Genomic DNA, 27,578 nt, shown 5'->3' with positions numbered 1-27,578 from the left:
AGCACGGTCTCTTTGTGGCCTACTTCCCCTACTACGTGGTACCATGGGACCCTCCGCTCCTCCTGGGACCTTCGACCAGAAGCACTGCCTCTTCAGCCAGAGCACCGTGGATCTCGCGCTTCCCGCGGTCAGCAGCAGCCTCCTCCTGCCTGCTCTCTCCCGGCCCTCCTACACAGAGGAGGGGCCACTCACACTACCCAACTTCGCCAGAAAATGCCTGGAATTCCGTTTCCGCTTTAGGGAGTGGACGGTGATTTTTTTTTCTTGACTAGACTTCCAAACCAAGTTTTATTTTCCACTTCAACTTGGACAGTTCTGTGTTTAAACTGTCCCGGAATTAAACCATTGCCACCACGATGGCTTCTTCGCCGCAGTCCCCGAAGTCCCCGTCTTCTCCGAAGTCTCCGACGCCCAAATCCCCGTCTTCCAGAAAGAAAGATGACTCTTTCCTGGGAAAACTTGGTGGAACTTTGGCAAGGAGGAAAAAGGCGAAAGAAGGTAACACTAGACCGCAAAATAACGACCCGGAAACTAGATAAACAAATCTAGTGTCGACTCGCTTTAGGCTAGCCTACTTATTGTTTTCCGAAGTAATACAATATTTTAACATCTTAGCCACAGCAATAGCCAGCCTCTCAGTGTAACAACAATCCCCGCTAACTAAACTCTCGGCCACTTGCCTATGCACCCACATTTTAGGGTAGCTCACACGTTAAAGTCTGATTTTAGGCTAGTCTTATTTCAGCTTATGAACTTTGGCTACTTTACAACATTGTAGGCCTATCACTAAGAAAGTCCTGAGAATTGCAGCGTGTGGTTGTGTGTGTTATTTTTCATGGCCGCGGGCTGTCTGTATCCATGTAAGGTATTGAATCCGCTACTACTGTAATAAGCGAGGAATGAGGCATGAGTAAACACAGGCCTGTCACACACTAGGCACTAAGGCTCCACCGACACCCTCCCCGCCTACACAGACACTGTGGGAACTTAGCAAAAGGTTGCAAGGTTGATTCCCAGAGCAGGGTCAAAGGTCAGGGTTGTATCAGGTTTACACTGCCTTGCTCAGTGGTAGGACTCCCCCAATGTATTTCCACCTTCCTTCATAATAGTTTTAAAGGTGCTATGAATGACAACTCTCCAAAAGCCTCTTTTTTAAATGCCTCCATTCAGTTTATAGCCACGCAGGGTTGCTTTAAAAAAATACAGCAGGCTTGCTTCACTCAGAAAGAGCCTGACATTCGTTAAAGGCCAGGTTTTATCATCAAGTGAGAAAAGGTCTCTCTTTCAATTGGGTTATTACTCTGTGTCATTCAGGATCCTGTTGCACAGCTGAGCCCCCATTTTATGTTGCCTTTGTCTACACAGGACGAGCATGCAATGCAATCACATTATATTCATGCTGGCTCCGTGTTCTCTCTCTCTCTCACACACACACACACACACACACACACACACACACACACACACACACACACACAAGCGCAGTGTGTAGGATGTCTGCAGTGTGTCCAGTGATTTGATGGAAAACGTGGGCTGGTCTCTCTTGTGTTGATCATTGATTACATTTAAGTCTGTCTGACATTTATGGCAGTCCTTTTCTTCTGTGTGTGCCGGGGACAGAGAGAGAGAGAGAGAGAGAAGGAAGGGGGCTTGAACAGGAGAAAATACCGGATCGAGGAAGGAAGGAAAGGTTGGATAAAGGACAAGAAAGATAATGAGAACTACAGGATGGGGGGGGTAGATATTATGAAGAGATAGAAGGAGAGATGGTCAGAGGGTTTGGGAGCATTAGCGGGCACATGTGCGTTGCATACAGACGGACGGACGCCAACAGTGTGCGGTGGTGGATGTAGAAGTGCAAACAGAAAATAAGAGCAGTGCATAAAACAGGAGGGCGTTACATACAATACTACTCCTCAATCGTAGGAATTAATACCAGGGTTAAGGTGTTATATTAGAGGCGTTTGTGGTGGAGGAAGATGAGCTCCAGGGGAGAAGGCTGGTCCTGCTAGCCCAGGAGAGGATGCTTGAGACTGGGGGGGGGACGGAGACAGACAGACATGGGCTGTGGAGCGCTCTGCCCTCCAGGTAGGACACAACATCGGCAACCCACTGCTGCCTCAAATCGCACAGAAGGCATGTTCCTGAATGATGCATACGTTGACGTGGCTTTTTCAATCTTTATTTTTGTATTGTGTTATCCTTATTTAAACCAGTGGGTGATGTGTATTCTCATATAATGACACTATAGCCCAGAGGGGGAGGAGTGATATACTATGCAGTGGGGACACCTAAGACCCCGGTAATTCCTATTCGGTCTGCTTATATACTGACAGTGAATCAAATCCACACTGAACATGGACAGAGGGTTTATTGAGGCGAGCAATGTTTCTTTGTGAATGTGCTTTAAAGGTCACACATTATGCTTATTTAAGGTTCAACATTGTCATTTGTTTTGTTCTACTAGAAGCTGTTCTCATGGTGTAGTGTCCAGAAATCCTTTACATTACTCACAGCGCCATTGACCCATTCCCGCATTTTTCGTCTCTTCAAACCCCACCTTCCAAAAAGTCCATCAGCTCTGATTGGCCCTGAATCAACTAAACTCCCTGCTAGATTCAGGGGTTCCTGGGGGTGTGCTTATCACAGGTTGAGGTAGTGCCAGTGTTTCCCGTACTATTGTCTTGACATGCTTCTTATGCCTCGTTTCCACCGAGTAGAGCGGATCGGTCCGGGTAGTTTGGCTTTTCATTTGCCAAAAGTTGGGTAGGGTACGGTTTAAGCGCACCTAACCGCTCTAAGCCGCTCCTAATTTCGGTACTCCTCCGTTGGGGTACCAGCCGCCTGAAAGGGTGCCGAAAAGGCGGAGCTACACATGACGTCCGTTTATTGGTCAAAAGAATCATTTCCGCTGTGTGTAGTCACCTCGGCAAGAGTAAAGAGAGTCTTGTATTTTGGCGAAAATGTGAGCGCAGCACTGTTTACTGTGTGGTGTTTTTCCTCGTCATTAAATGAATCAGTTGGCTACACTGTGTCCCACTGCTACGATGTCACGTAGCTGCTGCAGCCAGCGCTGGTCGCTCACTGTCTCCATCAGTTGCACCGAGCCGTCTCTGTGCGTGGGAATAACACGGGGGAATAATTGAAGAAGCGGCTGGTTTGACCAAGCAAAAACGAGAGACCGATGGCTTGACCACAGATGTTCCACAGCCCGATAGTTTGACCCACATTCTTGCGGCGGCTATCGCAGTCCAGCCTAAACCCCGCCCTACCAGTAAGGGTAGGGTCGGCGGTGGAAACACCACCGAGATTCTTAAAAGTGAGCTGTCCCGCTCTGAGCCGCTCCGACCGGACCCGCTCTACTCGGTGGAAACGAGGCATTATCAGCACTTCTTAGAGGTGTCTGACTTCACAGGTGGCAGTGGGAAGTAGGCTACTGGAAAAGTGCTCAAAATAGCCTGTCCTAAGACACATATATGGAAAGAATGTGTGCCTTATGACATCATAAGGGGAGAAACAGCTGACTAGGGATTTTGAACACAGAGAGAGGATTATTTTTTTCTCATACTTTGGGAGTATCTTCTAGACCAGGGGTGTCCAAACTTTTTTCACTGAGGGCCACATACAGAAAAATCTACGAAGGGCCGGGCCACTTTGCAAAAATGACACATTTATCAGGACATATAGCTGCTCTGATGTTTAGTTTCATAGTGTCTTCGTAAATTGTAATCCTTGTTCACGGCAACACTTTACTTGCACATTAAACAGATACATTCCCCCTCTTGTCAAATGCCATTGATACACCCAGTGTTTTCTGCTTTTGCGTCCAATGTCCAGCTGGGTGAAAATAGTAGTCAGCCGAGATCCCCCCCCTCCAAGGGGTGTCCGGGGGTATGCCCCCCCCGGGAGATTTTTTAAAGTGTTTAAAGTGAAATGCATGAATCTGTTGCACGTTGAGAGGGGAAATTAAGAGGCTAAAGCTGAAGAATTTTGTATGAAAAAAAATGGAGACACTGTGTCAGATGAATTAGAAGCTATTGGAGAAGGACACATGGATTTTCCATAATAATATTAATTTAAAATAAAATATTATGCAGGGTCCTCTGGGATGGGCTTGGTGCTCTCTTTCTTTTATGGGACATATTTCTCTTTAATATAATGAGTGCATTTAAATTATTTAAAAATTAAAAGGGCCGTATTACATTATATTTTTAAAATCGGCCGCGGGCCGTAGTTTGGACACCCCTGTTCTAGACACACCAGGGACCCATATTAATGTTGGAAAACGATGACAACGTGCATTTTTCAACGACATTTAAGTATGCAATTAGATCATAGCATGCTTGCTTGACTTACCAATGTGCAAACACAGCTGGTTAGCAAGTGGACTGAAGTTATACCCAGACTATCTCACCTTCACATGGCACATTATGAATCCACTCTCCATACTTCCTCTAATAACAACCGACCTTGTCTTCCACAGACCTGTTCATCCTTAAATAGCACAAGTGATAATTACAGTAATATCAGGTTGGGCTAATTGGGTATGGTGTTTTGGTATAGCACCTTAACCCCTGTTTGAGTCTGTAAATTGCCAGTGACTGACAGTTGCTATAAGAGTTTTTAAACTGCGACTGCATTGTTCCACCCCTTTCTTCTCCCCTCTGATATCTAGTTTCCCAGGTATCACATAACATGAAATCACTCTTCAGGTTAAATAGATATTTCCCCAAAAATATGTATTGTATTACGCACTGCTTCCTGCAGTTGCGTTGGACTCGAGAACACCTCTTCAACTAACAGACTGCAGACATAGGGTACATGAAAGCACTTGTGGATGGTGTTGATTAAGAGGATGTTGTTTTCAGGGTTAGGGGGACAATGTACAGGATGTTCACTCCATGCTTCCAACACACACACACACACACACACACACACACACACACACACACACTGATACACACACACAGAGATCAGCCGTGATCGAGCCTCCTCAGGTATCTGACACACTCAGAAGAATGCCATGCTGGGTTTCTATAAAGCCCGCTGAGAAGCAGGAAACAACAGCGGCCGTGTGTTTGTCTGACATCAAATGGCTCTCGATGGAGGGTCTAATAATACTGGTTGTTTGTGGACTCAAGGGGAACATTGAGCTATAGCATGCTACTGCTGAACACTGCAATAGATTGTGTATTCAGGGAGATGTTCTGTCCCTCAGCTGATCCGATCTTTGTTTAAAATGGAGTGCTTGATTGGTACGTTAAGTGGCTATAAAGAAAGACACGGTCATGCGGCCTTATTCTGACGACAAAAAATGTGGTATTTTTTCATTGAGCTGGTGGTTGGCAAATAAACGTGTTTATTCGTGTTCCCTTTACATGTGTTTTTTTTTTTGCTTTTATCTCAGGCTGTTTAAATATTCAATCATGCTTATCATTTTATATCATCGCGCATGAAATATATTTGGGATTTACTTTTGGAGTTAGTGAGTGTAAGTTGGCGTTGCAACCCTAATTATGCCGACAAATGGGAACCGTCATGTTTTATTCCGCGTGGATTTCACTTACAGTTTCACTCTGCTGCACTAAATAATATGCACCAGAGCACCCTAACAATGGATGATCCACCACTGAAAGTAGTCCCAAGCAAAAGGCTCTGTTACTGTTGTTTGAGTAACAATAGCTAAAAATTACAGCTAAGTAGTTTTTTGTTGTTGCTAAGTGTCTCTTTTTTTTCGTATACCATGGCGTATTTGCATTTATAGGAAAGAGGGCTTGTCACCTATGTTGTTTGTTTGATCTTAATGAATGTTTGTTTCCATCCATTTTGTAGTGTCGGAGCTTCAGGAAGAGGGGATCAATGCCATCAACCTTCCTCTCAGCCCCTCACACTATGAGCTGGACCCCGAGGACACCATGCTAGGTAAAACAACAGCCACACACACTGTCTCTTATTCCACACATGCAGGTTAGGGCTTTAACCATACAAAAACTCACGATTCGATTTCTATCGATGTTTTTTGATAATGACAATGTTACCTTGGGGGAAATGCTTTGATATATTGTTTTTTAGCGTGGGTTGTGTTGCTATTCTTCCTGGCTTTGAAACACAGGCTGTGTTCGAAAAGCCCTACTAACTAACGTCCTACTCGTATTAATTTTCACATCATTTTTGAGTATGTTGTGGTTGTGTATGCGAGTTTGTGTAGGCGAGAAAAGCCCAGATGAGTACTAACTTCCGGGAAGATTTTGTGTATGGATCGATAGGTTACTTTTCCTACTCAACCGCCCCACAATGCATTGCGTCATTTCAAACGACATGGAAGTGTTTTTTTTTTTTTATTTATTGCTTCTGTATACATCAATGTAAACGGTCCGATAAACCTCGCATACACAATCGATCGTTAAGTAGACAGTATGTAGTATATATACATTGTTTAGTATGTAGGAGGGAGGATGTTAGTAGGCCGTTTCGAACCCAGCCAGAGTGTCTCATCCTTGCTCTAACCTTTTCTCCTGTCTGTGCTCATCCATCAGAGGAGAATGAAGTGCGCACCATGGTGGACCCCAACTCCAAGAACGACCGCAAACTGCAGGAGCTCATGAAGGTAAGCTGTGTGCATTGTTCCATCTAGAATGTATCTGACACACATATCATTTGGAGTTGTGCTGTGGTGCAGCTCTTCATATCTTGCGAGCAAAGGACATATCGTGAGTAAAGAAAGACGCCATTTTTTATTGTTGTGGTTAAAAGCAGGAGTGTTGGTAAATCAATCTGCATGAGTATAGATGAATCCCAAGTAAAGCTTCCACTGTGTGTGTTGTGCACAGCTCTTTATACTGTATGAAAAGCTTCAGCAGCACACACATGTCGATACATGTCCAACTTGTGATTTGAAGGAGTCATTGATTCACGAGAACGCTTGTTGTCACAATCACTTTGTGTGCAAATCAATGAACATACGGTACACTTATATGGTCTGCTTTTGGTGCACACCTGAGTGTGATTGCTGGGTTCTCACCTGTGCAAACGGATTGCACTACCTGTCCTGTATACTGTGTGTGCGCTGAAACAAATGATGGTGTTAATTAACAGCCTCAGCTCTGTAAACTGGTACGTAAAGAAAGGGTATGCAAATAAAGAGGGGGCCCATCGTAACTAGCAATGTGCCCCCTTTGTTTACATACCAGTTTACAGAGCCTAAGCTTTGTATTAACACCCGCTTTCCCTTTTTCAGCTCACACACAGTATGGACAGGCAGTGGAGCTAAAAATTAGTATGCCGTGTGTAAAGGTATGGGTCATTGTTCCCTTTAAGGTTTTGTGCGTAATCAAGCACAGCATATCACAACACCTGCTGCAAGAACACCCACACACACACACACACACACACATACACACACACACACACACGCACGCACATGGGGATCGACCAGCAATCACAGGACTTACAAAAAGGCAAATTGTGAAGGAGAGCTTCTGTCAGGCTACCAAAGGCCTCAGATTGTGGCCACCATTTATTTCTCAGCAAGAAATGGCCTAAATCATAACCGGTCTGACTGCTGAAAAGTCACAAAGTCCTTGAGCCATCCAACTAAAGCTGAGACTCAAATTCCATTGAAAATCTGTGAAAAAAAACTTGAAACTCACATTCCACAGACACACAGCTGCAGGTCTGAGTACATCTGCAACCAACAGCAACAGAAAAACATCCTTAAAACTACCAGGCTGACAAGAGTTCTTCCATCCAAAAGAAATTACTGTTACAACATCATTAAAGACGTAAAAAAAATCAGTGAATATCTCCTCACGATCCACTACTCGTCTGTACTGTGAATGCTCTGAGAATAAAATGGGTGTTAATAAACAGCCTAAACTCTGTGAACTGTCATGTAGCTTGCTACGGTGGGCCCCCCTTGGTTTACATATCCTTTGTTTACATACCAGTTTACAGAACCTAGGCTGTTTATTAACACCAGAGTTTTGTTCAGCAAACATACAAACGGACAGGTTTGCGGCTCATCAGGAGATACTCACTGATTCCCGCCAAAAAAACGTCGACTCATAAAACGTTCTCCAGAATGGCCGACTGCACCTTTTTTTTAAATGATTTTAGCATGGTTGTAATGCTGGGTGTTTTGTTGTGCCCATGCAGGTGTTGATCGACTGGATAAATGACTGTCTGGTGGGGGAGAGGATCATTGTGAAGGACCTGGCTGAGGATCTCTATGATGGACAGGTCCTGCAGAAACTCTTCGGTGAGGAGAACAACCATTACATGTTTGGTATAGGCCACAGAGACCAGACGTGGCGCGTATCCATCGTCAAAATAAGCTTTTTGCCTCAACCGTCTTAACTGTGTGCACTATGCATGTTCAGGGGAGTGGGGATTTGTTAATATTTGCAGAGCCTGCAGTACGTTCACAAAACACATTTAAACCATTATAAATCTTTTGATTTGGGGGCACCTGGAACCAAATGTAACCATAATGTGTTCTAGGGGATTTCCTGTGAAGAAAATGTGTTTATTCAGTTATGAGGATATGCCTCTGAAATTGTCCACTTCTCCGACACACCCAAAGTTACATATAGTGCAACTTTAACAAGGAATCCATGTTTTGGTAGTGAGTGAACAATGGTATGGGGCTTGTCAGTATTGGGCTTAATGCTTGTCAGTGTTAACATGGTGCTGTGTCCTCCCTCCCTCCATCCATCCCTCCCTCCCTTCCTTCCTTCAGAGAAACTGGAGGGGGAGAAGCTGAACGTGGCTGAGGTGACCCAGTCTGAGATCGCCCAGAAGCAGAAGCTGCAGACGGTGTTGGAGCGCATCAACGACTCCCTCAAACTCTCCGCCAGGAGCATCCGCTGGAATGTCGACTGTAAGAATTCAACTCTCGCACTGTATTTCTTACTTTGTCTACAACTGTTACGTGCTATACTTGATTTTATGATCTGATTTCACATGATCCAACACATTTTTCCAATTTTCAAGTTGGCCGCTTCATATGTTTTTATAACGTCCATATGAAATCCTGCTTTGAGTTACCTTTATGCCTCCTTTCCACTCAGCAGCACAGTTCTGTTCGGCACGGTATCCCTAGGTCTGACTTGTGTTTCCACTGCTGACAGCACCTTTACATGGGAGGAGGGGTTTATGCCAAATGCCGATAACCACCAGCACCGCACCGAACTGTACTGCTAAGTGGAAACATAGCATTACACTGGTACAGTTTCCTGCTGCATTGAGCCAGTCTCTGCAGGGAGCGTTCAGTTTGGCTCTTGTACCGTTGCACTGCACTGTCATCTTAATAAATGCATTGCTTTGAGATTACAGTGCACAACATACAGTGAGGCCCATTGCATTGTGCTATTGTAGAAGTGTCACTTGTGTGTGAAGTCAGTGAAACAATACACTGCTGCACAGCTGATCTATTCATTAGTTACATTTGATTTAATTGAAAACATGGATCTCTTCCTAAGACCATGTCCCATCTGGACCCCCCCCCCCCCCCCCCCCCCCCCCCCGCCAGTCCTTTTGAAAGACTGTTGGGAAAAACACAATTGAGGAACACTTGCTGAAATTAAGTTAGACATAACTGATCCCTGTGGGGCCAACGACTTTCTGCAGCCACTACAATAATACAATATAGCATGGGCAAAACATGTGTTAGATCAGCATCAAAGTATGACCTTTTTGTGGTCAATGCAGGAACGTTAGTAAATCAGTCTGTACATATCTATACATGAATACAAGTTATCATTGCACTGTGTGTTGTCCACAGCTCTTTATACTGTATGAAAAGCTCTTGCTGCAATTCACTGTTTAAATCACCTAGCAAGGCCACCATGCTGCTGAAAAACATTCACACACACACACACACACACACACACACACACACACACACACACACACACACACACACACACACTATACAGACATCAGGCAGTTTGGTTAGGACAGCATTTGTTTCATGCAGGAACTGTTGCGTTCCAGACAGTGTCCTGTGGGTCACTGCCTGCATTTTATCCTTGAAACGGCACATTCAGTTGTTTTGTCCCATTGTGTGTATGATATGATGTGAATAGTTATCATCACTATGAGATACACTAGAATTGAAATATCATTGGATTGATTGGATCATAAAAACGGCTTCAAACAAACAAACAAACAAACGAATAAAGAAGTAATTCCACCATCATGGCGCAAGTTTAACCGCTCTCTACCATCCAGAGATGACCATACAAGCGTCTTTTTTTTCGTTTGTTGTCTGTGATTGCCTTAACTGATTAAACCAGCCATGTGACACCGTCCCTGTGATCTAAATTCCACTTTCAGCCAGCCCATTTAGCTCCTTCCATTTTGTTTTCACTGATATCGTGACTATAACACAGATGTTACTAATAACATTAATGACTGCTGCTGCATTGATCGCACGTAGATGTTGAGGTGCCCGACTCTGGCCATTGTGCATGCTTGTCTCAGTAGAATGTCTTCCTGGTTCTCTAGGTACTTTAGCTGCTATGCTACTGAGATGTCAGCTGTGACAAGAATGCTCAATAGATGATGAGAATGTAAGCACAACACACTGTGGCCAGACAACATTAGTGGAAACCTTGCATGGTAGTTCATCATGCCTGCAGCAAAGATGGCTCGGTTATTAACTGAGATTAATGGTTCATATTTTTTCAGACTGGATAGCATTCATTTTAACAGCTAACCGCTATCCTTAATATCCTCAATAAAGAATAAAGAGCTCTTAGCATGACCTCCATTGTTCCTCTCATGCGTGGAGAGTAGCAGCTACTACATGCCAGGTTGGTTCAGACCTCCACACTGAATGGATTCATGTCTGAATGTGCTCGTCTTGCCATTGGATTAATATTAATATGCTTTTTTATTGAGCTCAGAGCTGTGAGCTTTTCAGACTGGAGAACAACAGTGAAATGTAGCCATGCATGTCAAGAGAGCTCTCCACACATCCACCACCACTTTGATGGCACCCCTTTGTCCGATACAGGGAGTAATGCTAAGGACTGTAATACTAACAGGATAGGATACACACTACCTTTTACCCATGCCGTTTACCTGTAATAAAACAGGAGGAGAAAATGGATGTGGGGCTGTTGGCTAAAGAGCAGATTCACATGAGTAAAATAAAGTAAGAAAAAAAAAATCCAACATGATAAATACACACACAAGAGATGCAATATAAGGAAGATAACAAGTGTAGTTAAATGAGCGCAGTAAGGAGAGGCCTATCGAATGGATTTATAATAATGATCTGACAGTGTTAAATGCACCTGTGGTTAGAGGCCCGTCCTTGAAGGCTATTTGTGCGAGCTGTCTCCACAGCACCAGTGAATAACGTGGAATTTCATTGATTTTTGCAGTCCTTTTTTATATGAGGAGCTCTCTCTTATAATCAATGTACCTCGTGTGTGTCCCCTCTTTCACTCCCCCCCCCCCACCCCCTCATTATGAAAGCCTTAGAAGAACTTATTAGGATCCTCTTATGTAGTGAAGATCTAATGGGGTTGTACCGAGGAGGCTTTTAGCTCGCTCTCTCTGTGATTTGCAGTGGCCGTGGGCTACAATCAAAGGCTTTGCTTTGGACACTTAATTGATCCTGATTGTTTTCCTGCAGCCAAAGGTAAATCCTATTGGTTCGCATGACTAAAGCTACGTGGCTCAGTAATGTCTGATGAGAACAGGGGGCGGCTTCATGGTCCCACTTTCAGACAACAGGATTTTTTTCTAATGGATAACTCCTTGTGTATGTCGTGTGGTTCTAAATCAGTAAAACCAACTGCACACATGTATACAACACTGGATGTACGGAGGAAGGCATTGAGCTAGCGTGAGCAAATGTAGAAAGGTACTAAAAACACACTATTAAGCTGGTTCACGGATGTTGCAGTGGCTCTAAAATTTCAGAAAAATGTCAGAAGAAATAAGTGAAAACCATAATAATGTCCATTGCACTAATGGTATAGTCCTTTTATGTCACATGTATGTCAACTGGCATCCTTTTTATATCATTAAAGGCCCTGGCAACCCAAATCCACTAAATCCTTTAATTCCTTTGCAAATTATTTTGTCTGGTATGATGACAGTGTTCTCTCATTTCAGCGGTTCACGCCAAGAGTATAGTGGCCATCCTGCACCTGCTGGTGGCGCTGTCGCAACAGTTCAGAGCACCAATCAGATTGCCCGACCACGTTTCTATTCAAGTGGTGGTCGTCCAGGTGGGTGCTAGTGCCATTGTTGTGGAAAGGCTGTTATAGTATGATTATACACAGCGTGTGTCTTGCATAAAATCTTGATTGAGGAGTCTGCTAATATAACTCCATTCTCCACTGCTGTGTGAATTCAATCTTTGGCTTTTCCCATTTTATTTATCACCAACCAGTTTATTTTTATTATTTATTTTTGTTGCAGTCCTATTCAGCAGAATAAAATAAAATCCTCTTTCATTTACATGCTGTTGTCATTACCATGTATGTCTTTCAGAAAAGAGAGGGCATCCTTCAGTCCAGACAAATTCAGGAGGAAATCACTGGCAACACAGAGTGAGTACTGTCTGCTGTCTGAACCATTGTTTACAGCACACGGCACAACACATGTATACAGTATGTAGCATTCACACACACACACACACACACACACACACACACACACACACACACACACACACTGTCATTACTGCTGATGCTAAATAGAACACTGCTGCTAATAAGTCCATTATATTGACCTAAAGATACACACTGTCTTAATGTATGAATTGTGATGGTGTAGATGTATTTGACTTGGCTATGAACTACAGACTGTGACAGACGGACAGTTGAGACTGAAACACTAGATACAGTATGTCCTTCACTTTTCCTAATCACATTAATAGTTTCTTCAACAATATATTTGCTTTTGTCCGTCACCTGGTACCGACACTGGAACAGATGCCACTTATGTTCAGCAGATCACAAATGCAAGGCTGAGAATTATTGAACAGGAATAGATCATCATATTTTATATATTTTTTATTTTTTATTGTAATGTAGAGTGACCCACACTTAACAAAAAACAAAAATGTATGCTTACAGTACAGCAAGGGGGACCAGAGAGTTTTTTAACAGGTCTTGCGGAATACTTTTTCACATTTGGAAAAACAGAATTGTATAAAACCTTTCTGTGTAGCTGAAAGGGGAACAGGTTGAAGTCTGGTAAAGGGCTTGATGTGATGTCTGGAAGAAGGAAAGGCAAAAGATGATATCTCTGGTTCTGCTGCTTGCTTTTTTATCAAAAGGCATTGTGTTCTGCATTCAAAAAAACAAAAGTTTCCAAGACACCAATCTAAGCAAGTATTTCATTCCTTTTTCAAAATCATTTTAATAGTGGATGCACTGTGCACATTTTGATCAATACCACAGACAGTTTGAGATTTCTATAAGGACTTTAAACAGGCCATCAATGCGCTTGAAACAAAAACCCTTGAATGTCTTGTTTTGCCAACAGAGCTGTGCAGCACAGTGGCTTTAGGTAGACCTTTAGCAGAAACCTAGTGCAATGGCGAATAGACAACCATTGTATTTGAGCAAGATATGTGATGGCACCCTTAGCTGAAGAACTGGAATACACACACACACACACACACACACACACACACACACACACACACACACACACACACACACACACACACACACTCTTTTCTTCTCCCTGTGAGGCTGTCCTGCAGCCTGACGGCAGCAACGAGGGAGATAACAGCAGGCCAAGACAAACACGAACACACACATTTTGTCATGGTAGATGGATACACTGTTAATAACACACACACACACACACTCTCTCACTCTCATGGTCACAGTGGAAATACGGTTATTACCACACCAACAGGACCGTTGCCCAGACCTGCCTGCCTTTGCCATCACAGATTACACCGTGAACATGTGTGAGAGAGAGTGTGTGTGTGTGTGTGTGTGTGTGTGCGTGTGCCTGCCTGCCTGCCATTTCTTCCTGGCCTGCCCACTGTGATATTTCTTCCTCTGGGGAGGGCACACGCACACACACACACACACACACACACACACACACACATTTCCCACCCTCCCAAAAGCACCTGACCCTTTTCCAAAAACAGCCTCCTCCAAAGTGCTAACATTGTAATAATAGGCAAGAGACAGAGAGGCCCCCTCCATTCCCATAGAAATGTCATGGAAAAAGCACGTCTTCTCATTCATTGTATTAATACCCAACAGTATTGCTGCTGTTGAGATGGTTGCATTGTGCTATAGTATGTGGTCTATTCATTGTTAAAAGTCCCAGTGATGATACTACTCCCCCCCCAGGTTTATTTGAATACCCGAGGTGTGTGCCTGTGTGTGTGTTTCATTGTTCATCAAATGATCATACACTAGCTTACATTATTGTGTTGTCATTTCTGTGACACTTAATCCATCCATTTTCTACATTCCTCTGTGGTTGAACTGGAAGCACTTGTCTTTCATTTTCTCTCGCCTCTGAATGTCCAAGTGTGAAATTGTCAATGAGCAAAAAACGGCCCCTCATTTGTATGTTTGACACATATATCAGTGCTTCTTGAGAACCGGGACAAAAGGCCGTCTTCCATATGTAACTGCTGTTATCTTTAATAATAAAAATATTTAAAATTGTAGATGTTATTAGGGATTAAGAATAGAATGTCTGGAGCACAATTATCCCCTTAAATTAAATTTGATCATTATTATGTCAAATATATAACACTTGTTATCTTCTCATGATGTCCAAAACAGTGTGTCCACTGAGAGGGTTTCAATCTTTCATATGCAATAAAACCTATTAAAAATGTACTTTAATGATTAAAAAGTATTTTTATCATCATAAACAACACTAAATAATCTCTCATATCAATGAAAAAAAAATTCTTCAACACATTTTGTCACCACCGTCAGACAATCCATTAAAATGTAAGAAAATCAGCCAACATAAGGGGCAGCTGTCACGATGAAGGACCTCTTGTCACCTTGTCTACCTCTGCAGAGTACATTAGGGTCAGACAGGCTCTGATAAGTGTTGTAGTTTTAGAATATTTTACATTCCAAATCTTGAAAGTCATGCGTCACAACCATGATATGTCAACAGCGACTTACAATTTCTGAAGAAGTTATTTGAAATGTTTCGATAATTTTATATTCCTGAAGTAGTTCATACTAGCACCAATCATCAACAGAAAAAACTAATTACTAACTATATTAATTCCATTTGTTTTGTTTAAGAAACGGTAAATATGTCAACACCATCAGATGTCAACTCCGTCAGATTTCCTGTCTGACGGTGGTGACAGGCCAATGACGGAGTTGACATTCAATGTGAAGGCATCATATGTGGGTGGTTTTCAAGTTATTATAATTATATTAAATACAGAAATAGGGTTTAGTTTTTCTAATACTCTATTTATGGAAACTCTCACAATCTTCTTTTGTCATGGATGATTCTTAAAAAAGGACAGGATGATATACAAAATGAGGCGATTTGGTCTGAGTCTTTTAGAGCAAGTCTGATTGAAAGACTGTAATGTGAATCTTGAATTAACGCTCAACCAATAATATGCTGTTATAAAATCACTGTTATTGATTATTCTACGTATTTGATGGTTATCTGGGTTATTGCTTTCTCTTTTCTCTCTCAGGGCGTTCTCTGGCAGACACGGTATGTTATTTTATGAAGTAGAAGCATATATTGAACAATATTTTTTTGCAGACTTTTTCCCACACATAATTGTTTTCCCTTTTTGTAAATGTTTTCCTCCACAGAGCGCGACGCCTTCGACACCCTCTTTGACCACGCTCCAGACAAACTCAATGTTGTCAAGAAGGTACTGAGGGCTTTTTTACACTGGTCCAGAGTTCAGCTTTTGAACCCTATGTAGCTCCAACCTCATGGATAAATAAAGTCCTTGAGATAGGGGAAATTACACGCCAGATGAGTTGGCCATTCAGTTTTTTTTTTAGGTATTTTCAAGCTTTATTAGATAGTACAGAGTTGAAACGGGGAGACAGAGAGAGAGAGAGGGGGGGATTTGAACCCGCGACCACTACAACGAAGGCCGGAGCCAATATGGTACGCGCTCTATCCACTACGCCACCGGAGCACCCTACCCATTCAGTTTTAACCTCAAATAATCTGTGAAAGATTTGTACCATTATTTGGGGTTGCTGTGATTTTCAAAAAAAAATCTTGTTGTCTCCATAACATCTCTTCGCCTTAATCTCTGCTCATTCAAACACATCTAGGACATTGGCCAGCATTCTAATATATCAAAGCAATACGCAATTGCAACAGACGCTTCAATTTGAGTTTGAAAAAGTTACATTTTTGACCTTGTAGTAGTAGTTTCACAAAAAGAAAATGATATACTATATATATGAACCCCCAGGTCCTCTCATGATTATAATCTTGTGTCAGCGGATGTAGCTTTGCCTGGAGAAATCTCCATCCACTGATAAAGAATGCGACGAGAGAAAAAAAACGAGTTGGCCTTGTTTTAAAAGATTGTATTCAGGTTTGTTCTTTGCAGATCTTTTGTGTGTGCACTACTGGCCCTGTCTGTCTGGGTGGATGTGTGGGCAGCTTTTTGTGACAGTCTTTTTCTCCTTTGTGCTTCTTCCTCAGACATTGATCACATTTGTGAACAAACACCTGAACAAGCTCAACCTGGAGGTGTCCGAGTTGGACACACAGGTACGCCACACACACACACACACACACACACACACACTTACACAAACGTCCCACACAGTATTTAGTAATGTAATGCTTTTGAATACAATGGGGGGACATACTTTTACTGTTACATCATAACATTGCGCCTTGATCTTGCCGCTGAAATATCCCTCGTATCTCTTGTTGCTTTCATACGGAGGCTTCTTCGATTTAATGTGACTTCCGTTGCGCAACAAATAGCATGCTGATTTCCACAGGAAACGGTGTACTAGGGTATCTGGGTATTTTTAAGCATGCTAAATGCTTGGGACACCCTAAATCTTTTTCTAACCTTACTAAATAGCAGGGAAATATGGGGGTTTGGAACGCAGCATTGGTTTGCTACCTTTGTCATAGTAAAACCTATTTTTTGTCTAAAAAATGTAAATGGACAGTTTGTGACTATGAATCTGATTGATTTTGGTAGGTATTTGATATGGAATGCATACTCATTTCAACACGTTTTGAATGTGTCATTGTTATTGTAGTGGTGAATACATGAACATACATGAGCTAATATCACTTGTATGTGAATCAGTCCAACTCGCTAAAAACCTTTCTCAGCCTGTCAGTCAGACTGTGCCTGACTGTGCCTCTGTCTCAGTTTGCAGATGGTGTGTATCTGGTGCTGCTGATGGGGCTTCTGGAGGGATACTTTGTGCCACTCTACAACTTCTTCCTCACCCCAGAGAATTTTGACCAAAAGGTAAAGTATCTTTTACAGTGAGCTGAGCTATTACATACAGTAAATACTCCAGTCTCAATCTTTTGTTTGACACCTGCGACTGTTGGCTGGAAAGCATCGGCCTTGTTTTCACGATGGTATAAAAGAGTATGAGAATGTCCACAGAAAGGTCTCGCCCCCTGCACTACTGCATTGGCCATACTGCAGTGTACATGTAGTTACGCAGTTTCCTTTAGCTGCGGATAGGGTAAACATCTGATCAGGCTTACGACACAAGGAGGCTGTGTTCTAACCATAATGTTGGTGGAGAAGATGCTAGATCAATTCAACCCACCGGAATACAAAGATTTCATTGGGACCTTTCAGGTTTAAAAGTCTCGGTGGTGTCTAATGTCTGAAATCCTCTCCCTTTTCATCTCTTGACTACGATTTGTGGACTCAGTGTCAATTTCTTATCCGGTGTGTTTTGAGTATAGAACTATGACATCGTGGAGTGTCCCTGATTCCCTCATAGCTTTGCAAAATGTATAAGGGCGCACTCACACTAGTGCCGTTTGCCTGTTCCGTGCTCAGCACGATTCAGCACGATTCCCCCCCCTCCCCACTCCCCCCGCAGGCCCGTGCTCACACTGCTCGTGGCCTGGGCATACTTGCACCGTGCGCGTTTAGGATTTGGAGCGTAGTCTACTTGTAGGCTATACGACTGTTTGTGAATATTTTCATCCGGCCAAATTTGCATCAAATATTCCACTTCCACATTAGAGCAACGAGAATCCTTAAGCTATTGTTTTTTTAAATGTAGCCTTGACGTAATAGGTCGCGGTGGACAGTCTCATATTTGTGCAGCACGCTGTTTATTATTAATATAACGGCCCGTCATCAGACCATAGGCTATGTATCCGGATGGTTTTGTACACATCGATCGCTCCATCAAATCCAAGTCAGAACTTTTTGTATGGGCAGAGATCGTTTTTTTAAGTGTCTTTATAAAGTTTCTTGTTAAACCTTAGCGTAGGCTACTGTTTCCTTATCACCGGGCCGCGGTGTGTTGTTTTGGGTGCGTCTCCACCGCCATGCGTAAATGCAGTTATGACAGCTGACGGGAGGAAAAAGAAAAAAAATCATCTGACGAACGTGAGTAAACACGAAAACATTTTTGCTTTGCTTTCTGAGCCGACCTAATTAGCTCTCTCCCTCTTTTATTAGCCCACACCTAGGCCTACACACACGTTAATTCTCACACATTATAGCTACAAGTCCAAGTGGTGGGCAATTCTGGTGCCGACTAGTAAGGCAGCGGACGTTAACGGACAATGCATCCTTAATAAATTCACGTCAGGAACGCCGCCTGTGCGCTTGCTTGTGCGCGTGTCATCTCATTAGCATCTGTACTTTGGCCACGGCACACCTCTCCCAGGTGTGCCGTGGCCAAGGGGCTGTTCCGTGCTGGAATACAGTTGGCGTGGTCACACTAGCCAAACGTTCTAGACTTTAGTATGCTAATGAGCTTTGGCACGGGGCCGTGGCACTAGTGTGAGTGGGCCCTAAATGCAACCGTTATTCTGCTATATGTGTGGACCTGCAGAAAGAGAATCAGGTGTAATGCTTATTCCGAACATCAAAAAATGAATCTGGTGTGACTACAGACATAGCAACCCTCTCTCTTTTCCGCCACCTTTCTGAAAATCTGGAGTTCAAAACCCCAATCAGACTTATCTCCCCTTATGATGTCATACATCTGACTGGTGTGTCCTCATTACCAACCTCACTTAGCATTTCCTTCACCTGCACACCCCAAGACACCCTGAATCTAACCAGCAGTTACATTCAAATAGTTCTAGCAGAAACCCTAAATTACAATTTTGAACCTGAAAGGGAATATAATGATGTGACCTTTTGTAAGTACTTTTTTACCTAAAAGGAATGTCCTGGTAGTCAAGAAGACAAACAGAAAGTAGAAAAAGATGACAATAAGGAATACTATCAGATATATGTGCCAGTATCTGTTTTTTTTTTCAGGCCTGTGAACTTGGTAAACTGACCTCCAGTTTGAAGAAACACTTTAATGGACACTCTGTTTTCTGAGCCCTCACCCTTTCCTCAATAGCTTGAGGCCACCCGGTTTCCCCCAGGGCCATTCACTGCTGAGGCCGGCTCCTCTCCGACTGCTCTCTGTAGTTGTAGGCTAGTGTTCTGTGCAGGCGATCTGCGCAGACACCACAGCAGCCTTTTGTTTGGGTCTTGGCCAGTGGGCCCTCTGCCAATCTGGGGAGCAGAATGGGCATCGGTGCTTCAATGCACACACACACACACACACACTACACACACTCATATGAACAGGGACAGACCCTCCTGGCCCCGCAAGAACAGGCAACCAGCCCCACAGCATCTGTAATCTCTTATTGCACAGGGACTCGAGTGGATCAGGGGCTCAGCTCTATAACTGTGTGTGTGTGTGTGTGTGTGTGTGTGTGTGTGTGTGTGTGTGTGTGTGTGTGTGTGTGTGTGTGTGTGTGTGTGTGTGTGTGTGTGTGTGTGTGTGTGTGTGTGTGTGTGTGTGTGTGTGTGTGTGTGTGTGTGTGTGTGTGTGTGTGTGTGTGTGTGTCTGTGTGAGAGCGTGTGTGTGTGAGGACCTAGAGGCCTATCGATGACACACCAGGGGTGGGCTAGGAGAAGTAGCACAAAGTATCAAGAAATCGCGTCTGTTGATCTCTACCAAGGGCTCAGTCTCTTCCTTTCTTTCTGACTGGCTAACATGGGTAAGGTCACACTTTTACAACAAGCCCCTTGTAAGGCAAAGCTTTAAGTCCATCACAGCCGGGGGCGGGCACACAAAAACATATACAGTACAATGGCCACACAGAATAGAAGACATCTTTCCATCTCTTCTCCCCGATTGTTTTTTGTTGTTGTTATTTCTATTGCTCAGAATCCCGATTAGCTTAGTCATCTTTGCTGGTTTTGCTAGTGTTACCTCCCCCCCTCCTGTCCAAATGGCACATGGTTTTAAACATCAAAATAATCCCATCCCTATTTAGATGGTCCACCTGAAAAAGATTTGCGGCCCTGTGTTTTGAATAAACGTCAGGCCTGCACTTTGGCATCGTTCATCATGTTGCCGATGTGATTGTCAGGTTCCTGGAAAGCCTTATTATAACCAGCTCCATCATGTGTGTGTCTCTCTCTCTCTCTCTCTCTCTCTCTCTCTCTCTCTCTCTCTCTCTCTCTCTCTCTCTCTCTCTCTCTCTGTCTCTCTCTCTGTCTCTCTTTCTCTCTCTCTCTCCTATAGCTACACTAAAATCTACTAATGTCATCATCTCTCTCTGCTCTTCATTACCCCTCTAGACTTGTGTGTTAGCCCTCATGACATTAACAGTGTGTGGCGTTCAGTGACAGTATCACTTTCTTGTCGTTGGAAGGTTTTTGTATCATCTCATTGACGAGTGAGGTAGCGTAGCGTAGCGTAGAGTGTTTGTGCAGCTGCTCAAAGGCTTATGAACATAATACAGGACAGAGCTGTGTTGTGTTTGCCGACACAGGAAGCTGTGGTAGGGCCCATTCAATCCACCCCACAGCATGTTATGGGATTTAGCAACCGGTGTTTACCCTTATCAACGCAGAGCTGCAAGATTTGTACAGTACGTGCCCAGGCCCACCTCTCTGCCTGTATGTGTGAAGTGTAGGTGTCTGTCTGTCTGTCTGTCTGTCTGTCTGTCTGTCTGTCTGCGTGGTTGTGTGTGTGTGCGTGGTTGTGTGTGTGCGTGGTTGTTTGTGTGCGTGGTTGTGTGTGCGTGTGTTAGCATCTAAACACACATTGGTGTAGCTGCTTGCTGTAGAGCGTTGTTGTATCCTAACAGCCTGCTGTCTGTCTTTAGGTCCACAACGTGTCCTTCTCCTTTGAACTGATGCAGGACGGAGGTCTGGAGAGACCAAAGCCCCGGCCAGAGGGTAAAGTATTTCTGGTCCACAATTTAATAATGCGCAGCCCACTCTGGGTTATATATACTGTACCCTAAATGTTGATCAATTATGCTGCGTACTGCTGATTTTGAAACTGTTAAGTGTCACATCTTAAATTGATTAGCTGAGGGCGAATTTTAAGCATATAACCAGTGCACCAGAAAAATTAGTCACAATCACCATCAAGAAAAATTAAGGTGATTTGAAGCAGCTTCGTAAATGAACTGAGGCTGTTGGTTCATGTGTGTTTGACACTCAAGTGCTCCCGGTCGACACTTTACATTCACAAAATGTTTTTAAATTGTGTTAAAAACTCCAGCTGGAATTTTTATGGGTTTACTGCAAAAAAACTAAATTCCCAGCAAACATTCCTCTGAATGTAGGTCCAATATGGTTCATTGTCAAATATGTTTGCTTTGTGTCGCGTCTCAAATTGATTTCCTGTAACCATATGTCAACTGCTGTCTGCTGAACCTTTTGTTTGCTCAAGGACAGATTGCTGGTTCCACGCCATTAAAGGTGCTGTCAGCGATTCTGGACAACGCTTGTTGTCAAAATCCCCTTTTGGTCAAAAGCAGTGGATGTCTCCTCACGATCCGCTTACCTGTCAGCACTGTGTGTGCGCGTTGGGAAAAAACAAAAATCTGGTGTTAATACACAACCTAGCTCTGTTAGCTGGTATGTAAACAAAAGGAATGTAAATACTGGGGGCCCACCGTAGTTTGCAACATGCCTTTTTACAGAGAATAGGTTGTGTGTTAACACCGGGCAAATTCACTGATTTTGACAAAGTGATTTCGACAACAATCAATTCTCCAGAATTGCTGACTTCCAATTGGACCTCATTCTATGGACAAGTTCCACACCTGCTGGATGTACGTGTATACATAAGTCTTCTAACCTCTCCCTGATAGTTTTTATTGTATTCTTTTTCAGACATAGTGAACTGTGACCTGAAATCCACCCTGCGCGTCCTCTACAACCTCTTCACCAGATACAGGAACGTAGACTGAGCGCCGTGCGTAGGGCTTTGTACCCCGGAGCCTCCATGTTAAAGCTTAACAATACCTTTCATTCCTTTTTATTTGGTGTGTGGAAGTCAGTTTTTAATCCCCATGCTTGCATCACATTTTGTCCGTTTGGATAATGTACCGCACACTCCAACAATCTGTATTATTTTTTTATTTTTTTGAATTCCTACAGAGACGTTGGGCTTGCGTGCCACAAAAAATCTTTTATTCCTTGTATTTTTTTATTTTGTGAATTAGTGGAATCCAGTCCTTCAGACGTCTTAACGAACAAAAAAGAAAGCCAATAATAATGTTACGTGAGTTCGTAGAGGCCATTACGATGACCAATATATATGAGTCTTTTTAATTCCAAAAGAGAAACAACTTTAACTGTATTTATTGTACATTTTGATACACCTGTTCTTTTCTTACTTTCCTGGCTGTGCTCTGCTCTTGTTCATGCCATACATAAGTGCCTTTATTTAAACATGTGAACATTGTCAGCTCTTCATGCTTAATATTGGGATTCCCTTTCTCCCAGTCGTCTTAATGTTATATCCTTTGTGTGTGTGTGGAGGAACATTGGAAAATACAGTATTTGACCAAACCTGTTGTTATTCACACTGTAAAACGTATACAGGCTTTACTGAGCAGCCATTCGCTGTCTTGTATTTGATAGGGTAACATGTTTTAAAGGTACACCAACATTAAATAACCCCTCTCCTTTTTACAGTGTATTACATTATATGAATCTGTTTTCCTCCAATAGCAATAGCTTTCACTCCTTTCTGCAAGACCTATGAAATTTTGACTGAATATTCTCTGCTGTGTACTTCAAACAACAAATGCAGCATTGGTCTGTTTGAGCTGCCAATCATGTTTTAACGCATCACGTTCAATAAATTGTTCTGTACCTGAATGCGGCTGCGTTTTTATTTTATTTATTTCCCTTGATGAAAGCAAACAGGAATGCCTTTTCCTACAAAGCCAATATTAGGGTCAAATTGGTCCCAATGTTTCCCTCGCAGAAAGATTAAAGGAAACCTCCACAACAATGTGTGAAAGCTTTCTGAATTGGAGCTGACCCCCAACACGGGGACTGAAATAGTCTGGACAGTTAGGCGAATGGATGAAAAGGTTCATTTTTCTTGTGCATTCCACAATAGCATTTGAAAAGGAAAAAGTGTGTGGGTGTGTGTGTATGCTGTATGTGCGCTAATTATTACTAATTGAAGACATTCCAAGTTGTTTTTCAGTTACTTTTGTTGCCAGTCCGTGTTGTATGTTTTGAAACCAGAAACATTGTGTGTGTGTGTGTGTGTGTGTGTGTGTGTGTGTGTGTGTGTGTGTCCGATGCAAAGCCCTTAGCAGCAGTATATGTCTCTATATAGAGCTTTACATTTCACTGCCAAGAAGCTCTCCAGAAAACCTCCACTGTTTTTGATATGTCAAGAGGGAAAAAGAAAGGTCTGTAGCTGCGCATAAACAGCGCTTTTTTCTATCAAACTAAATGCCTGGAGTCTGCAGTGTAATGTTTAGGTCTGAGTACCAGTATATCCGGTGCTGATTGCCCTGTCAGAATGCTCTCATGTCGGCTGCAAACCCATCCTGAGGGATTCTCCAAACCATGTTAAGATCATTTCCTTCCGCGCTCCCTCCCTCCCCTCGCCTAGGGAACAATCCAGCCGCTCGGCTTATTGCATTGTTACATTATTGATATTGCATTATTGTTACATTGTCGCTCTGTTGACTGTGTGCCGTGGGTTCACATGGGGACAGGGAGCCGCATTCCATCTGATTGAAGACAAGGCAGTAATGGAGGCATGGAGTGATGTCAGTCATGATGTCATGAGTGTCACGACTTGACTGGGAATGTTGGTTTGACAAGTTTCAGCATAACACCTACGGGTCAGCCCTATGTTCCCATATTTGTAATGATTTTTTTTTTTAATTAGGTCCTATGTTCCCAAATTTTCCAAGATTTTCCTTCCCTCAAAATGAAGCCCTATGTTCCCACAGCCCGATGGTCTCACAGCCCCTATGGTCCGGAAAATGGCGAATAGGTTCAGGTATCACAGCTTGGTGGTGAGGAGATAGGGAGAGGTTAGAATAGGAGTGATACCGACACACACACACACACACACATACTTTTCTCTATTATAGTTAAAAAATCTTAGAAATATGGGAACCTAGGCACGCTCCCAACACCTGCACCTTTCAGCAAGCTGCGATACATAAGTTGAGGCCATTAACCTGCTCTTTATCCCTGCACCACGATCGCCTCTGCTTTGATGCAAGTTTATGCTTGATTTATTTGTCCCCATTCAGCCTGCATTATTCAAGTTTTAATCTTTGCAGGAATAGTCTGACACTTTAGTAAATACATAATGTCCTGTTGACACCCACTTTATATTAAAAAAAGCATCTGAGGCCGTTAAGTTTGTCCCTTCTGTGCTATTGTAGAAACATAGTGGTGCAACATGGCAGCCTTCTATGTAGATATAAAAATGCTCATTCTAGGGTAATCAAATAAATAACTTTTATTTACAAATGAGTATACACTAATTCAAACATACTTATGAATATCATATTCCAATTTCTTCCAAGTCTGTTCCATATAAAAAAAAAAAACAATTCCCTTCACACATTGTATCTATTAAGGCTAAATGTAGCCACCAAAGAACCAAAATCTTCTGAGTCAAGGCTTTGTACGGTTTTACATACATCATACATAATATTGCTTTCGGTTACGGCTTACATTTAGCAAAACGCCTGAGGAACCAATTAGTTCCGACATTTCAATGGATGGTTCTACCCACCAGGCATCAATGTCCTAACTTGATCACAACACAGGAGCCTTAGCTGGTCCTCAAGTGCTCCTTAGCAGCTGACATGAACCTCTGACCTCTTTATGAACCAGGGCCACAGAAAAAGAATAGTTTTTTTTTTTCTTGCGAGGAGGATCAATAAAGTATCACATTATTATATTATGTGGCATTAGATAAAAGGCTTTGCCATATAGACCCAATCATGTTTTGCTGGCACTCCTACTTGGCTTATGTTACAAAGTACAGCTGGATTGCTTCATAGATCACAAGCGTATATCGATGTTACATGGCTGTGTGTGTGCTGACATGCCTCCCCTTTTTCCATGAGTTCTGAGCAGCTCTTCTCCAGTCTTCATAGAATACATATCACAACAGAAATAAAGTGTATGATAGCATTAAACCAATAGTTTTTGAGACATCTCAATCTGTCATGGGATCACCAGAAGTCACTGGGATTCATCCAGAAATACAGTATCTACACAAAAGTGAGTACACCCCTCACACTTCTTCAAGGTACTGTATGCGGGCTGGTCCCTGTTTCAAACATAGTCCCTGGTCACAATGACAAGAGGTATCAGCAGGTAAAAACTGATTCAGGATCAGCACTCCAAAAAGCCAAGAGCTGGTTGTGACCTCTCTCGACTCATTCACTCATTCTCTCTCTCTCTCACACTCTGAGCAGCGTAATGAATGCCTATCATGGAACCTCAGTCTTGTAACTGCTATCTCTCTTGTCTGCATGGCCCTCTCTGTCCATATGCGTCAAATAAATGTCAAAAATTCAAAAGGAGGCCGGTCTACTCCTTCTCTTATATAAAAGGGACATTTAAAGACACAATAGGAGAGGAGGCTTGCTGTACCTGAGGCCCTGTGTGTTACAATGGCACGCTCACATCTGCAGCCTTTCTCCTTACTGCTGTACACTGTTGAGGTCCCAAAAGGCTGAGTCGCTGTGGCCCTAAACACTAAACCCTGGTGAGAAAGCTGAATGGATAGGGTGATGTTAACACCAATGTTCTCAAATGCACTTTGAGTAGCCGACGGTGAGGAGGAGAAATGGGAAATGGGTTTGGGATTAGAATCTCTGACTTCACCTTAAGGTTCTAGTTTATAACATTTTCTGGAGCCTTTGACTGCCCCTTCTTCATTCCAATATGTGTTGCTTATACAATAATTACATTTCTCACCCATGCAGCCCCGGAAAAAATGAAGAGACCGGTCTGGATTTATCTTCAATCTTTATCTCTACATTACTTATTGAAAATGCTCTTAATGACAATATTTTTATTGTGAATTGGTAGAAGTTGTCAGCATTTATACTTGTTAAATCGCTCTATATTCATACAGTGATAACTTATATTATAGTGTGCGCGCTTCATATCACAGGTCTCTCAGTCACCTGCTCTGCATGTAATGAGCAGATACATTTTTCTGGTATCCCACAACCTGATATCCAATCAGAAGAGAGAACGCTACAAACGGGAACGTCTCTCTGCCAGTGCACGTGCAGAGAGCGACAGATGGGTGAATGTTTATGCGCCTGCAATGGCGGAGCAGGTAAAAATCCTTCCCATTGTCTGTTTTGATGGTTTTTTATCATGTTTTATCGCACTTACGGATCTGAGATCGATGACGCTAGATAACTCGCTGCTTGAAGACCGCAGTGGTGACGTAGGGACGAGGGAGGGGACTGCTAACTGCAGTCACTGACAGGAAGTTAGCTAAAAGAACCATTTCGCCAACAGCACCTTTAAAGCCGACCTTTTACAACAGAAACCAAAGCAAGAGGGCCCTGACCAAAGGTGGGAGTGAGACCGTGTGGCTCGCTCTGACAACCTTTTTTTGATAAAGCCATTTTGGGAGCCTGGGCTGTGTATAAACACCGGACTCGATCCATAGATAGGCTACTAGTTGATTTTGACAAAGTGTTTTGGAATAGAATATATAGGCTAGTGCGATTTTTTTTAAAGTTGTCAAAGAAACTTTAAAGTATTAATATAATGTTTTGGCCACTTGGAGGCAGCAAAACATCTAAACACAACATTGTTGAAAAATATTGATAAGTGCATAATAAATGTTATATAGAAAAGAAAAAAAGTGATCTACAAAACCTTCAGTTGTACGGATTAATATATTGCAAGAACAAAAGTAAAAAGAGCAGAATATCCCTTAACACATTGTAGTCAGGAATTGGTCCAATATTGGTCTAAACCAATTTGTCGTCTACAAAAACGTTCTGTCTGCTGCGGATGAGGATCATTCCTGAGCAGCAGGTTTATAGAATCTGGGTGACTGTGATGTGTGGCAGGTATGCACACTGAAGAGGGCTCAAGGAGGCAA

General features: G+C 42.8%; 1 protein-coding gene across 1 annotated transcript; it reads left to right on the top strand.

Moving 5' to 3' along the window:
- Positions 1-213: 213 nt before the first annotated feature.
- parvaa (parvin, alpha a) lies at positions 214-23,323 on the top strand. Its single transcript, XM_080027256.1, has 13 exons — positions 214-498; positions 5,833-5,922; positions 6,537-6,607; positions 8,155-8,257; positions 8,738-8,878; positions 12,130-12,245; positions 12,511-12,569; positions 15,683-15,702; positions 15,807-15,868; positions 16,666-16,734; positions 17,360-17,461; positions 21,316-21,388; positions 22,337-23,323. Exons 1-13 carry the CDS (start codon positions 357-359, stop codon positions 22,411-22,413), a joined length of 1,125 nt encoding a protein of 374 aa, XP_079883382.1. The 5' UTR covers positions 214-356; the 3' UTR covers positions 22,414-23,323.
- Positions 23,324-27,578: the final 4,255 nt, after the last annotated feature.

The sequence above is a fragment of the Ammodytes marinus genome (genome assembly GCF_949987685.1).
Source record: "Ammodytes marinus genome assembly, chromosome: 5".
NCBI lineage: Eukaryota > Metazoa > Chordata > Actinopteri > Uranoscopiformes > Ammodytidae > Ammodytes > Ammodytes marinus.
Note: the sequence above shows the minus strand (reverse complement) of the source record. Positions and strands in the feature narration are given on the sequence as shown.